This window comes from Marmota monax, unplaced genomic scaffold, assembly GCF_021218885.2.
Source record: "Marmota monax isolate L192 unplaced genomic scaffold, Marmota_monax_Labrador192_F-V1.1 WCK01_AAM20220418_F8-fsc00078, whole genome shotgun sequence".
Classification (NCBI taxonomy): Eukaryota; Metazoa; Chordata; class Mammalia; order Rodentia; family Sciuridae; genus Marmota; species Marmota monax.
Genome location: NW_026694865.1, coordinates 7,594,199 through 7,610,206, shown reverse-complemented (window position 1 = coordinate 7,610,206; position 16,008 = coordinate 7,594,199). Strand labels below are relative to the sequence as shown.

The window sequence follows — 16,008 nt, the reverse complement described above, 5'->3', positions numbered from 1 at the left end:
AATAAGACAAGGAATTGGGTTTCCGAAGAGTGGAGTCTTGCTTGGTGATGTCCTGTGGACAGCAAGTTGATTGACTCTTGGAAAGCCACACCCATCTCAGGGGGTGTGTGGGATCATAAGCAGAGAGAAAAGGCACACGTGTCGCACAGCCCCCAAAATGTGTAACGCCAGACCACTCCCCTCATTTGCTCAAATGCGCCTAGCTCACACACACACAGCCATGGATGGCTATGACACCTCTCATTGAATTTTTAAAAAAATATTTATTTTTTTAGTTTTAGGTGGACACAATATCTTTGTTTTATTTTTACGTGGTGCTGAGAATCAAACCCAGTGCCTCATGAATGCTAGGCGAGCGTGCTACCACTTGAGCCACATCCCCAGCCCTCCCATTGAATTTTTTTTTTTTTTTTAGTTTTAGGTGGACACAATATCTTTATTTTATGTATGTATGTATGTATCTTTAGTTTTAGGTGGATACATTAGTTTGTTTTTATGTGGTGCCAAGGATCGAACCCAGTGCCTCAAGCATGCTAGGTGAGCGCTCTACCACCGAGCCACAACCCCAGCCCCTTTATTTTGTTTTTATGTGGTGCTGAGGATTGAACCCAGGGCCTCATGCATGCTAGGCAAGCATGCTACCACTTGAGCCACATCCCCAGCACCTCCCATTGGATTTTGATGATCATATTTTTAATTTTCAAGAGCTCTTTCTCATTTTTTGGCCAGTCCATTTATATACATCCTGCTGCTGCTGTTTTGCAATATCTTCTCCAGGGTTTAGAATTTGTTTGGAAGTTTTTCTGTACTCTGTGTATTGGTTCTATTTCCTCTTTTCTTTTTGTTTTTAAAATGATTCTCTGGAGGTTTTATTTTAAAGATATATTTTGTCTTTTTCTTTTCATTTAAGAGTGAAGCACTACACAGGTCTGTGAATGGGTGGGGCTTATCTACAGTGGGCTTCCCTGTGAGATGGAGAGAAAGTCACCTTCATTGCAAGAAGACACTCAGATGTCTGTGGAGAATTTTTTCTAGTACTATTCACTTTTTCTATCTTCCCTTAGGGCTGTCCAGTTAGCTTCTGATGTCCGGATCTTGCAGTGCAAGATTTTCCATGACTCAGTTGTCCTTACAACCTTTGGACTCCTTGTTTTCAGTCCCATCCTTACCCTTGCTATTTGTTGCCTTCTCCCATCTGCATCCTTCTCTGCTGGCAGGTGAGCTGCATCTTCTTTTGGACTATGGATTGCATTGTTGTTCTGATTTTTTTCCTGTCTTCCAAAAAACTGTTGAAATCTTTTGTCTGCTTTGATGGCTTTACATGTTCTCTTTATCTTATGTGTTTGTGTCTGTTTTATCCCTTTATTGTCATTGTAGTGGGATTTTTAGGTAGGAGATAGTGAGAAGTTGGTCTACCATGTTTGATGTCCTTTTAAAAATAAATATCATTTTAAATCTAGTTTGCTGTATTAGAAATGGATCTTGATAATTACTCAGAGAGTTAAATAACCCAAACCCAAGTTTTGCACTAATCTATTTGAACAAATAAATTATTGTGTCTATCTTCTCTGATGATTAGAACAAAATACAGTGTTATTTATATTATCAGTCAACACAGAGAAAAGCCCAAAGAGGTTTAACTTTGGTAAGCAAAATCACAAACTAAACTTTGGATATGTAAGCCTATAAAAGAAACAGTTGTAAGTCACTTGGACTACTGGAGTTAATATGTTGTAATATTTTTGCTGGACTAGTTAATCGTCCATTAATGAGTGGAAGTTTGGTGCAAGGTTTGTAAGATTCTTTGACTCTATACATTGGTAACCTGACCTCTTTCTTGTGTCTTTTTTTTAAAGTACATTTTTAATGGGAAATAAAGAATACAGGATTTTTAATCTCAAGGTTTAAAAAACTTGATTTTGATACAATTTCACATTTAAAGAAACATAGCTAAAAATAGTTTTAAAAACTTCCATAACTTCTTTACCTAGATTTGCCAGTTGTTAATGATTTTGCCTCATTTCCTTTATCATTTATATGTCAATTTTCTGGTTATATCCTCTTCCCTAATTAATTTGAAGATATAGTGGTACTTTAGCTTTCTTCTGAAATAGTTCTTCAGCATTTCTTTGTCTTTCATGTCTTGGCATTTTTGAAAAAGCCAAGTCAGATAGTTTATAGAATGTCCCTCACTTTGAGTTTTTCTGGGTTTTCTTCATGATTAGATTCAGGGTATGCATTCTTTGATAGGAATACAACAGAAGTAAGAAATATGTCTCCTCAGGGCATCATATCAAGAGGTGATAATATTGGTTTGTCTTGTTTTTGGTGATGTTAACTTTGATTGCTTTTGTTTTAGTAAGGTAATATTTGCTAGGTTAATTCAATCTAAAGTTAGTGTTTTCCTCCTTTTTTGTAGTAATTTGTAGCAGCTATTCTAGACACTTTTGAGATTTTGTTTTTATAATAGGTATATTATTATTATTATGTATCACTGAGTGTGAATAAAAATTTAACTTTTTAATTGTGCAAGCAGTAATGTGTAAATGCTTTCATAATAATAATTCAAGTTCTTTGCCTGCCTACTCCTATCTTCCCATTTTTTGTGGCCTTACCAATGTATTCAAGGCTATTTATTGCAATGTAATATTTTGTTGGAATTATTTTTCATTCTAGGAAACCTTGAAAAACTGTAATTGTCCTTGGGAATATTTTTAGTAAATTAATAAACTAATATGCTTTGGGTCAACATTCATTTAAGCAGTTGACTGTTCCTTATACATACATATCAGTGCTGTTTTACATCTGAGTGCTCAGACCTAGCTGTTTCTGAAACTTCTCACTTTTAATTTAATTTACATAGGTTTCTTTTTGCAAATTGTTGACTGGCTCCTTCTTAGGATTATAGAATGGCAGTAGGACAAGACAGTTCTATATAGGATAGAAATAAGGATTTCAGCATTCACTTTCTCTGATAGGTCTCAGAGGATTGATGATTATGAACTGCAGGTCCTTAGAGGAATGACATCTTATATTCCCGGATAATGCTTTTGTTCTAACAAGTGGGCATTGGAATAGAAGTCAGACCTCCTCCAGCTGCATTGCTAGATAACCATGTCAAAGATTGGCTAATGTAGTTTCCTGCCAGAGGGACCACAGATGGTATTACTTATATAGAGAGTTAAATGATTCCCTTACTGTAAGGGTGGCTTTGCCCCCAGACAGATTACTTCTGGCCCTGAGAAGCCTTTTCAGTTTATGTGCATGTGTCATACAGGTGTTATTGTTTTCTGTGCATGCTCTGATGTAGAAAAGTCTCAAAATTAACTTCTGATTGCTCTAAGGACATTGATTCTTAAAGAGGACTAGATAATAAGGTGGATAAATAAGAATTATTTAGGGTACAAGTTAAAAACCTACTGATCTACAAAAATAAGCTGATAACCATATCTTAAATTTGGGATAATTTGAAATAGTTCCTGTTCACTTTGCTTGAATAAAAGTTAGAAGTTACCAGCCATAAATAAAAATGAAACTGTCATTTGCAGGAAAATGGATTGAATTAGAGACCATTATGTTAAGCAAAATTTTAAAAAGTTACAAGTTACAATTAAATGACTTGGCCTGTAACCTCATTGTTTTTGATATTAAAATATGAAATAGTTTACATTAAGAACTTAACATCTTTTTTAGTCTGAATTTTGACAATTCAATTTGTTGCGTACTGATAATATACCAAATAGAATAGATACCCAAGTTATACTTTGGTTGCTTAAATTGACAAACTAGGATTTAATGTCTGTTCTAAATACCTCTGATTTTGATGTATTTCAGTATGGCTTGGTTCTTGAGTTGCTTCTATATGTAAATGTTTTATTTGAGTAGCATCTTACTAAGTTGTCTGAATCTACTTACATTATCTCTCAAAATTTGCTTATAAAATGCATTTTGTTTTCAGAAGGATTTATTTTACATTGGATTTCTAAAATTTAATGATTTGATATGGTGGTTATAATAGTTACATAAGCTTTGAAATAAGTTTATTAAAATTGAACATTTGATTTCATTAATTTGATGTTTTGGATTTCATCTTAGGTCAGATATAGGAGGAGTTTTTGAGGGATTTTTGCTGGCTTTAATTTGACTTATAGTATTTGGAATTTTTCTGTGGAAAAATATTGTCAATTGAAATTCTTTTAAAGAATGTAAGCTGAAGAAAACTGTTAATTGTGGTGTGGACATCTGTTAACTGCAGTGTGTACAATAATAGTACCTCCTGACAGTGATTTTATTCTTTTACATGTTTTAGGAAAACGGAGAACTGATATCTGACATTCACTTTTTTTTTTCTTTTTTCTTTTTTTCTTTGGTACGGTGATTGAACCCACAGGCACTTTATCACTGAGTGACATCCTTTATCCTTTAATTTTTTTTTTTTAATTTTGAGGCAGGGTCTCCTTAGGTTGCTGAGGGTCTCCCTAAATTGCTGAGATTGGCCTCAAATTTGGAATTCTCCTGCCTCAACCTTCCGAGTAGCTGAGATTGCAGGTGTGTGCCACTGTGACCAGCTCACTGGGTGCTTTTCTATTTCTTAGGCTCTATGCTATGTACTTCATAAGTTTGTCTCTTGAAATCCTTACCATAGCCATGTGAGATAGAGGTGGTATTTTCCCATTTTATAGTGAAGAAAAATAGGCTGTGGAACCAACTGTTACAATAAGATTCTAAAATAAAAGAATGGTAGGCTATATTGGTTCTGAAGTTCATACTTGGTTGGCTATATCACATGACTGCTAACATTTATTTTGAGCCCACAGAATAACAGTGAATTCCTATGAAAGTAACACATTTGGTTCGGTACATTTTTGTATAAAAAAATTTTGACCCAGCTATCCCACTCCTCAGTTTATACCCAAAGGACTTAAAGTCAGCATACTACAGTGACACAGACACATCAATGTTTATAGCAGCTCAATTCACAATTCTAAACTATGGAACCAGCCTAGGTGCCCTTCAACAGATGAATGGATAAAGAAAATGTTATACACACACACACATACTACACACAATGGAATATACTCATCCTTAAAGAAGAATGAAATTATGACATTTGCCAGTAAATGGATGGAGCTAGAGAATATCATGCTAAATGAAATAAGCCAGTCCCAAAGAACCAAAAGCCATTATGTGGATGCTCTTTCACAATAAGGTGGGGGGCGGCTAAGGAAGAATAGAAGTACTTTGGATTAGACAGAGGGGAATGAAGGGAGGGGAGGGGTATGGGGTAGGAAAAATAATAGAATGAATTGGACATTATTACCCTATGGGCATAAATGACTACACGACTGGTGTAATACAACCAGAAAAATGAGAAGTTATACTTATTTATGTATGATGTGTTAAAATGCATTCTACTGTCATGTATAACTAATTAGAACAAATTAAAAAAAGGAAGATGTTCTTTTGACAGGGTTGGGAGGCAAGGAAAGGAGATCAAGACCTTTGCAACTGAAATAATGTGAGCAGAGTTCTGGTCACTGTCCCTTTTGCCCTGCCAGGCCAGCTGGGGAATAATTTAATAGGAACTTCAAGAGAAAGTTGTGAGTACTTCCTAAGAAATCTTGGGATATCAGAACTCCTGGGGTAAAGATAGAATTAGAAATAGAGATGGAGTAGGTTGTCCTCAACCTGAGGTTTTCCACAATGCTTATTAAGTAACATAATCCAGAAAAGCAAAAGGAAGGAAGTATAAGGCTTAGTAGCGTTTAATAAACAGAAAAGTGCCTATGGCACTTTTTAAGGATCTTTATGCAGAACTTGTGATTTGTATGGGAATGGTGCTTTAGAATTTGTGAAGGTTTTGAACTTGCTATTTGTTACTATTTTTACAATGTAAGTCAACATTAGGAGTGCTGCTCATTCTAAAGACTAAGTTTGTCTTATGGTAGCAGCAGCACGTCTGGATTTGAGTTTTTTAAATATTGATGTGAAACAGAAATATTTAATCCAAAGAATTATGGCAGCTGAATTTAGGCTAAACTGCTGTTTACCTCTCACTATCTCTGTTGTAGAGGAGATAGATTTGTCTTTGGATAGTTTAGATTCCTGTTGGGTAGACCCTTTTAAAGTTCCCATTCTCACTTCTGCTAAACAATTGTCATTCATTCCAGTGAGGAGTTTAGCAGATGTGGTGGAAGTTTTATAATTAATACCCCTCCTCTATGGCAGTTGTCTGTTGCTGGGTAACAAACTGTCCTGCATCCTAGTAGTTTTAAAAAAATTTGTTTTGCTTATAATTTTGTAGAATAGTTTGACCGAGATTTTATCAGGCAAAGTTTCTGAGGCTAGAACATCTTCCAAAGTGGCTTCTTAATTCAGCATGTCTCTGTGTGAGTTAGTTATTTCTCTGGTCCCCTCTGATGTCATATTCTCCAGATGTGGTTTGGGCTTTTCACAGTATGTTGGTCTCAGGATAATCATTTCTTATGGTGTGACTGGCTTCCCGTAGAGCAAGCATTCCAAGCAGTAAGAAGAGGAAGCTGTGACTTTTATAAAATCTGGACTTGCAAATTGGAATCACTTCTGCCATGTTCAATTGCCCAAGGCAGTTACTGACCCTGCCCAGATTCAGGAAATGAGGACATAGAACTTGCCTCTCTATGGGAAAAAGAAAGTGTGAAAGAATTTGTGGCCATATTCAATCTACCACAAGGCATTTAAGCAGAAAGGTGGGAACTGTTAAGACAAATGCTTTAACTGTGACTTAACCAGCAATTAATTTACTTATCTAATGTTACAGGAGAGATGGATTGCCAGACTAGAATAAGAAAGGAATGGAAGTTAAAGAGAGCTGCTTGAAGGAAGAAAGTGGAAAAGGTTTTTTTGGGGGAAATGGAAAGGCAATGGAGACAAGCTTTGCTTCATAAATGTCTCCCTGCCTAGGCCCTGAACTCAGGGTTCTATGATCTTGGCCTTGAGTCTCAATCTGGTACTTCTGAACATTTTGGATTTGGTGCCTTGTGCTTGGTCTTCTCTCCCAATATTTGTACCTCTGCTTAGCTCCATGCTCTTCCTTGGCTCACTTCTTTGGCCCTGAGTATCTCCTGTTGCTTTTTTTTTTTTTTTTTTTTAGTTGTCAATGAATCTTTATTTATTTATATGCAGTGCTGAGAATCAAACCTAGTGCCTTACACATGCTAGGCAAGTGCTCTACCACTGCGCAGTAACCCCAGCCCACCTCCTGTTGCTTTTTATGAGAATTCTCCTGTTGCCCTGTTCTCTGGGAACCAAAATACCCATTCCCATAATGAACAGCATTGTGGGGATGGGAGACATCAATGATTTTGGCTGCATTCAGGCTGCCTTGGCACCTTTGACAGTTGCTTAGTATAGCTCCATTTCTTTTCTGGACTATGGCTTGGTTCCTGTTTTTTGTGACTTTACCAGTTTCTTTTCCCAATAATTTCAGGGCACTTAAAGACACTTCAGAATATTTAGCATAGCATAGGTTTCTGAGCATGCAGTTCTAAGAGTCTTTATGGTGTATGGAAGATTACATATTCTTGCTCCTAAATATAAAAATATATCAGGCTGGGATTGTGACTCAGTGGTAGAGTGCTTACCTAGCACATATGAGGCACTGGGTTTGATCCTCAGCACCACTTAAAAATATAAATAAATAAAGTTATAAAAATGCTTAATAGTTATATAAATATAAATATATATTTATATATGTGAATTAGAGGATAAATTGGGTCAGAATGGAATATATTTCTACCTATGTACTGGAATATATATATATATATATATATATATATATATACACACACACACACACACACATACACACACACACATATGTATGTATGTATGTATGTATAATTTTTATGATGATATTTACCCTGTCCTCAAATTCCAGTAACACTTTTACTATTGAAACTCATATCGAGTTTGTGTGTGTATGTTTTAACAAAAGCCACACAATTTAAAAATTTTTATTTGATTATGTTTTGCAAATCCAAAATTATGATACTGGATTTTTAGTTTAATTTACTACTTGTGCTTGAAAATTTAGAATAAGTCTATTTTATTAAGAAAAATTTATAATTACAGTTTCTTTAATTTTTTGTTTTCTTTTTAAATTTTTTATTCTAATTGTTATATATGACAGCAGAATGCATTACAATTCATATTATACATATATAGCACAATTTTTCATATCTTTGGTTGTATACAAAATATATTCACACCATTCGTGTCTTCATACATGTACTTATGGTAATGATGTCCATCTCACTGCATTCTCTTTTCTGCCCCTACTCCCCTTCCCTTCCCCTCCCATCCCTTTGCCCCATCTAGAGTTCCTCTAATCTTCCCATGCTCCCCCTCCGAACCCCACTATTAATCACCCTCCTTATATCAAAGAAAACATTCAGCATTTGATTTTTGGGGATTGGCTAATTTCACTTAGCATTATATTCTCCAACTCCATCCATTTACCTGCAAATGCCTTGATATTATTCTGTTTGATTGCTGAGTAATATTCCATTGTGTATGTATACCACATTTTCTTTATCCATTCATGTACTGAAGGGCATCTAGGTTGGTTCCTCAGTTTAGCTATAGTGAATTGTGCTATTATAAACATTGATGTGTCTGTGTCCCTGTAGTATGCTGTTTTTAATTCCCATTTATTGGGTTATTTGTTTTTTTTATGGTGTTTAGCTTTTTGAGTTCTTTATAAACCCTACAGATTAGTGCTGTATCTGATGTGCACATGGTAAAAATTTGCTTGTAAGCTGTAGGTTCTCTATTCATCTCACTGATTGTTTCTGTTGCTGAGAAGAAGCTTTTTAGTTTGAATCCATCCCATTTATTAATTCTTGATTTTAATTCTTGCGCTATAGGAGTCTTATTAAGGAAGGTAGGGGCTGGGGTTGTGGCTCAGTGGTAGAGCACTCGCCCAGCACAGGCGAGGCCCTGGGTTCTATCCCCAATACCACATAAAAATAAATAAATAAAGATATTGTGTCCAACTACAACTAAAAAATAAATATTAGAAATTGAAGTAGGGGCCTAATCCAATATGATGGCAGTTTGGGCCTACTTTTTCATCGATTAGACTCAGGGTCTCTGGTTTAACTCCTAGGTCCTTGATCCACTTTGAGTTGAGTTTTGTGCATGGTGAGAGATAGGGGTTTAATTTCATTTTGTTGTATATGGATTTCTAGATTTCCAGCACCATTTGTTGAAGAGGCTATCTTTTCTCCAATATATGTTTTTGGTGCCTTTGTCTAATATAAGATAACTATAATTATGTGGGTTAGTCTCTGTGTCCTCTATTCTGTACCATTGGTCTACCAGTCCATTTTGGTGCCAATCCATGTGGTTTTTGCTACTATTGCTCTGTAGTGTAGTTTAAGGTCTGGTATAGTGACACCACCTGCTTTACCCTTCTTGCTAAGAATTGCTTTAGCTATTCTGGATGTCTGATTTTTCCAGATGAATTTCATGACTGCTTTTTCTGTTTCTATGAAGAGTGTCATTGGGGTTTTGATTGGAATTGCATTAAATCTGTATAATGCTTTTGGTAGTATGGTCATTTTGACAATATTAATTCTGCCTACCAAGAACAAGGGAGATCTTTCCATCTTCTAAGGTCTTCTTTAATTTCTTTCTTTAGCATTTTGTAGTTTTTATTGTAGAGGTCTTTCACCTCTTTTGTTAGGTTGATTCCCAAGTATTTTATTTTATTTTGAGGCTATTGTAAATGTAAATCCCTTTCAGAGAATTTGTTACTGATAACACAGAAATGCCTTTGATTTATAGGTGTTGATTTTGTACCCTGCTACTTTGCTGAATTCATTTACTAGTTCTACAAGTTTTCTGGTAGAATTTTTTGGGTCTTCTAGGTATAGAATCATATTGTCAGCAAATAGTGCTAATTTGAGTTCTTCTTTAAAGAACTATGTTAAACAGAAGTGGTGATAGAGGGCATCCCTGTCTTGTTCCAGTTTTTAGAGGGAATGCTTTCAATTTTTCTCCATTTAGAATGATGTTGGCCTGGGGCTTAGCATAGCTAGCTTTTACGATGTTGTGATATATTATCCCTAGTTTTTCTAATATTTTGAACATGAAGGGTGTTGTATTTTGTGAAATGCTTTTTCTGCATCTATTGAGATGATTGTATGGTTCTTTAAGTCTATTGATGTGATGAATTACATTTATTGATTTCTGTATGTTGAACCAATCTTGTATCCCTGTGATGAACCCCACTTGATCGTGGGTTTATCTTTTTGATATGTTTTTGTATTCGATTTGCCAGAAATTTATTGAGAATTTTTGCATCTATGTTCATTAGAGATATTGGTCTGAAGTTTTCTTTCTTTGATGTATCTTTGCCTGGTTTTGGAATCAGGGTGATATTGGCTTTGTAGAGTGAGGTTGGAAGTGCTCCCTCTTTTTCTATTTCCTAAGATAAATTGAGGAGTATTGGTATTAGTTCTTTATAGGTCTTTGTAGAACTTGGCTATGTATCCATCTGATCCTGGGCTTTTCTTGGTTGGTAGGGTTCTGATGGCATCTTCTATTTCATCGCTTGAAATTGATCTGTTTAAATTATGTATATCATCATGATTGGATTTGGGCAAATCATACGACTCTAGAAATTTGTCAGTGCCTTCGATATTTTCTATTTTATTAGAGTACAAGTTTTTAAAACAATTTCTAATTATCTTCTGTATTTCTGTAGTATCTGTTGTGATATTTCCTTTTTCATCATATATGTCAGTAATTTGAGTTTTCTTTCTCCTCTTCATTGGCATGGCTAAGGGTTTATCAATTTTATTCATTTTTTCAAAGAACGAACTTTTTGTTTTGTCAGCTTTTTTCAATTGTTTCTTTTGTTTTAATTTCATTGATTTCAGCTTTGATTTTAATTATTTCCTGTCTTCTGCTTTTGGTGTTGATTTGTTCTTCTTTTTCTAGGGCTTTGAAATGTAATTTTAAGTCATTTATTTGTTGACTTTTTTTTTTCTTTTTAAGGAATGAACTCCATGCAATGAACTTTCCTCTTAGTACTGCCTTCATAGTGTTCCAGAGATTTTGATAGGTGTTTTCATTCACCTCCAAGAATTTTTTTAATCTCCTCCTTGATGTCTTTTGCAACTCATTGTTCATTCAGTAGCATATTATTTATTCTCCAGGTGTTGGAGTAGCTTTTTTATTTTTTATTTTATCATTGATTTCTAATTTCATTCCATTATGATCTGGTAGAATGCAGGGTAGTATCTCTACTTTTTTATATTTGCTAAGAGTTGCCTTGTGGCATAATATATGGTCTATTTTAGCGAAGGATCCACGTGCTGCTGAGAAGAAAGTGCATTCATTCACTGAGGGATGAGTCAGTTAAGTCTAAGTTATTGATTGTATTATTGAGTTATATAGTTCCTTTTTTCAGCTTTTATTTGGATGATCTATCCAGTGGTAAAAGGTGTTAAAGTCACCCAGAATTATTGTGTTGTAGTCTGTTTGACTCTTGAACTTGAGAAGAGTTAGTTTGATGAATATAGATGCTCCATTGTTTGGGGCATATAAATTTATTATTGTTATATCTTGTTGATGAATGGTTTCCTTAAGCAGTATGAATTATGCTTCTTTATCCCTTTTGATTAACTTTGGCTTGAAGTCTGATTTTTTGATATGAGGATGGAAACCCCTACTTGCTTCTGCAGTCCATGTGAGTGGTACATTTTTCCTAACCTTTCTCCTTCAGTCTGTGGATGTCTTTTCCTATGAGATGAGTCTCCTGGAGACTTTATTTTTTAATCCAATCTGCCAGTTTGTGTCTTTTGGTTGGTGAGTTTAGGCCATTAACATTCAGGGTTATTATTGAGACGTGATTTGTATTCCCATCCATTTTTGTTATTTAGCTTGACTTGGTTTCTCCTTTTATTAGTTTTTACTTTAGTGTAATACATCACTTTGCTGATTTTCTTTTTTTAATTTATTTTTTAATTTTAAAAATTTGTTTTAATTAGTTATACATGACAGTACAATGACGTTGATAAATCATACATTTGAATCAGGTGGGATATAATTTCTCATTTTTCTGAGTGTACAGGTTGCAGAATCGTATTGATCATGCAGTCACATATATACACACAGTAATAATAATGTCTGTTTCATTCTACTATCTTTCCTATCCCCCTCTCCCCTCCCATCACTTCTTTCTACCTAATCTAAGGTAACAGTATTCTTTTTTTTTCCCTCTCATCTTCATACATGTATTTTGTATAATGATTGTTTTTCAGTTCCTTTTCATGGAATATTTGCCGAGCATGTTCTGTAGTGCCGGCTTTCGAGTTCTAAATTCTTTTAAATTTGGTTTATCATGGAAGAATTTTATTTCATTATCAAATCTAAAGCTTAATTTTGCTGGATATAAGATTCTTGGTTGGCATCCGTTTCTTTCAGAGCTTTATAAAGTTGTTCCAGGATCTTCTATCTTTCAGCGTCTAGGTTGAAAAATCTACATATAATCTAATTGGTTTCCTCCTATATGCAATCTTATTTCTTTTCTCTTGTGGCTTTTAATATTCTTGCCTTATTCTGTATATTACAAATTTTCATTATAATGTGTCTTGGTGTGGATCTGTTGTGATTTTGTATATTTGGCATCCTGTAAGCCTTTTGAGTTTGGTTTTCCAATTCATTCTTCATGTTTGGAAAATTATCTGATATTATTTCATTGAATAGATTGCTCATTCCTTTGGTTTGGAACTCTATGCTTTCCTCTCTCCTAATAACTCTTTTTTTTTTTTTTTAATTTTTTATTGTTGGCTGTTCAAAACATTACATAGTTCTTGATATATCATATTTCACAATTTGATTCAAGTGGGTTATGAGCTCCCATTTTTACCCCATATACAGATTGCAGAATCACATCAGTTACACATCCATTGATTTACATATTGCCATACTAGTGTCTGTTGTATTCTGCTGCCTTTCCTATCCTCTACTATCCCCCCTCCCCTCCCCTCCCCTCCCCTCCCCTCCCCTCCCCTCCCCTCCCCTCCCCTCTTCTCTCTCTGCTCCCTCTACTGACATTCGTTTGTCCCCCTTGTATTATTTTTCCCCTTCCCCTCACTTCCTCTTGTATGTACTTTTGTATAACTCTGAGGGTCTCCTTCCATTTCCATGCATTTTCCCTTCTCTCTCCCTTTCCCTCCCACCTCTCATCCCTGTTTAATGTTAATCTTCTTCTCCTGCTCTTCGACCCTACTCTGTTCTTAGTTACTCTCCTTATATCAAAGAAGACATTTGGCATTTGTTTTTTAGGGATTGGCTAGCTTCACTTAGCATAATCTGCTCTAATGCCATCCATTTCCCTGTAAATTCTATGATTTTGTCATTTTTTAATGCAGAGTAATACTCCATTGTGTATAAATGCCACATTTTTTTTATCCATTCATCCATTGAAGGGCATCTAGGTTGGTTCCACAGTCTAGCTATTGTGAATTGTGCTGCTATGAACATAGATGTAGCAGTGTCCCTGTAGCATGCTCTTTTTAGGTCTTTAGGGAATAGACCGAGAAGGCGAATAGCTGGGTCAAATGGTGGCTCCATTCCCAGCTTTCCAAGAAATCTCCATACTGCTTTCCAAATTGGCTGCACCAATTTGCAGTCCCACCAGCAATGTACAAGTGTACCCCTGGGCCTGCTCTGTGCGTGGTCACAGTTCCCTCTACCTTGCCGGTGCAGGGGGAGGGGGCGGCTCTGCCTCTCAGCAGGTCGCTGCTCCTCTTCTGCCGGTGGGTCGCAGGCCCGCCTACCTTGCAGGAGTGATTGGAAGCTCTGTCCTGCCGCGGGCCACTCGGCCTTTTCTGTCGGTGGTCACAGTTCCACCTACCTGGCAGGCGCGGAGGGTGGGGGGTGGCTCTGCCCCTCAGCAGGCCGCTGGGCCTGCTCTGTGCGTGGTCACAGTTCCCTCTACCTTGCCGGTGCAGGGGGAGGGGGCGGCTCTGCCTCTCAGCAGGCCGCTGCTCCTCTTCTGCAGGTGGGTCGCAGGCCCGCCTACCTTGCAGGAGTGATTGGAAGCTCTGTCCCACCGCGGGCCACTGGGCCTTTTCTGTCGGTGGTCACCTGGCAGGGGCGGGGGATGGGGGGTGGCTCTGCCCCTCAGCCTCCTAATAACTCTTAAATTTGGTCTTTTTATGCTATTCCATATTTCTTGAATGTCTGCTCATGGATTCTTACAATTTTCACTGTGTGGTCTACATTCTTTTCAAGATTATATATTTTGTCTTCATTGTCTGAGTTCCTGTCTTCCAAGTTATCTAATCTGTTGGTGATGCTTTCAATTGGTGATGCTTTTAATTTGGTTTATTGTTTCTTTCATTTCAAGGATTTTTTTTTTTTTAGAACCTCTATCTCCCTATTGAAATACTCTTTTGTTGGAGTTAGGAAGATGGCGGCGAAGGGAGAGCATTACCCCCATGTACCGCGTCACTGTGCGGGAGAATGACGAGTTAGAAGGGCTAAAAGCTGTCTTGTTAGGAATTTCCAGCAAAATTGGGGTGCTCCAAAACCTAGAGGAAGGATTTCCATCGCACGAGGATCAGCTACGGGGGCTCAAATGTGAGAGATTTGTCCGCATGGAGGGTCACGCTGCTTATTCAGCAAATCGCCCCGCGGCTAGAGTCTGAGGCGCGTGCTGGGAAATGAGGAGATAGCAACGCAAAGATAGAGTGCTGCAGTTTCTGCGGGCTTCTGCCAGCTGTGCAATCACCATACTCAGTGCTGAATTCTGGGTTTGAGACTGGGGAAGGAAGCGGTCCAATTCAGTTCTCCACACCACTCAGACCACAGAGGAAGCCAGCGGCCACTATCTGGAGAGCTGACGTCACCATCCCTGTTTTTGACTGATCGCAGCTCATTCAGCCATAGAACAGGTAATTTCAGGCTGCCATTCGCCTGCAGCTCGCAGACAAATTACTCAGGCTCAGTGCTAAATAACCCGCGGAAACTGCTTCTTGGAGCCTGCTCCTATCAGAACATACACCGAGCACGGAGCGCCTGAATTCCGGCTCCCGGAACTGCTCTGGCCCAGGGATAAAGAACCCGCGGAAACTGCTTCTCGGTCCGGGTCCTGCTGAATACTGTGGAGGTAAATACCAACCGAGCCTTCATAGGCAGTGGCAACAGGACTGAGACAGGGCTTGTGAGGGCCGGTCAGGACTCGCCAGTTGCTTTGGTCACCTGGCAAAGGGAACGAAATGCTGCCATTCGCATGGGATACCAACATGGCAGAGATCTGATGTCATCAGAAAGCGGCGGAGTCATCGATACCAGCGGCGACAGAAACAGTTGGTCTCCTGGTAAAGAAAGTGAGTCACAAACACCCGAGTCTCTCTCACTTTGTCATCAAGCCAGAGGGGCAGAGCAGAGCCGCTGCCCGCGCCCAGAACAGGCCCAGCGGCCCGCCGGCGTGGTAGTCACGTAACCCCAATTGGAGTAGGGGCAGAGCAGAGCCGCCACCCGCGCCTGCAAGGTAGGCAGACCTGCGACAGACCGGCGCATCAGGCCCAGCGGCCTGCCAGCGTGGTACACACGTCATCCCAATTGGAGTAGGGGCAGAGCAGAGCCTTCGCCCACGCCCAGATCAGGCCCAGCGGCCCGCCGGTGTGGTAGTAATGTAACTCTAATTGGAGTAGGGGCAGAGCAGAGCCGCCACCTGCGCCCGCAAGGTAGGCAGACCTGCGAACGACCGGAAGAACAGGCCCAGGGGTCCGTGGGCGTGGTAGGAAGGGCAGGGCAGAGCCGCCGCCCGCGCCTGCAAGGTAGGCAGACCTGCGACAGACCGGCGGATCAGGCCCAGCGGACTGCCGGCGTGGTACACATGTCACCCCAATTGGAGTAGGGGCAGAGCAGAGCCGCTGCCCGCGCCCGGAACAGGCCCAGTGACCTGCCGGCGTGGTAGTCACGACACCCCAATTGGAGTAGGGACAG

The 16,008-nt window shown here is 38.4% G+C and overlaps 1 protein-coding gene across 3 annotated transcripts in view; it reads left to right on the top strand.

Moving 5' to 3' along the window:
- The window catches only part of Usp3 (ubiquitin specific peptidase 3), a 110,413-nt gene that overhangs the window by 13,727 nt on the left and 80,678 nt on the right, over nucleotides 1-16,008 (top strand). Inside the window, exon 1 of one of the 3 annotated variants that reach the window (XM_058573369.1) lies at nucleotides 797-1,217. The exons of the other annotated variants lie outside the window; for them this stretch is intronic. Within the exon in view, the coding sequence (XP_058429352.1) occupies nucleotides 1,085-1,217 (133 nt within the window). The 5' untranslated portion in view covers nucleotides 797-1,084. Of the gene's footprint in view, nucleotides 1-796; nucleotides 1,218-16,008 lie in introns of those variants that run through there. 3 annotated transcript variants of the gene reach the window in all.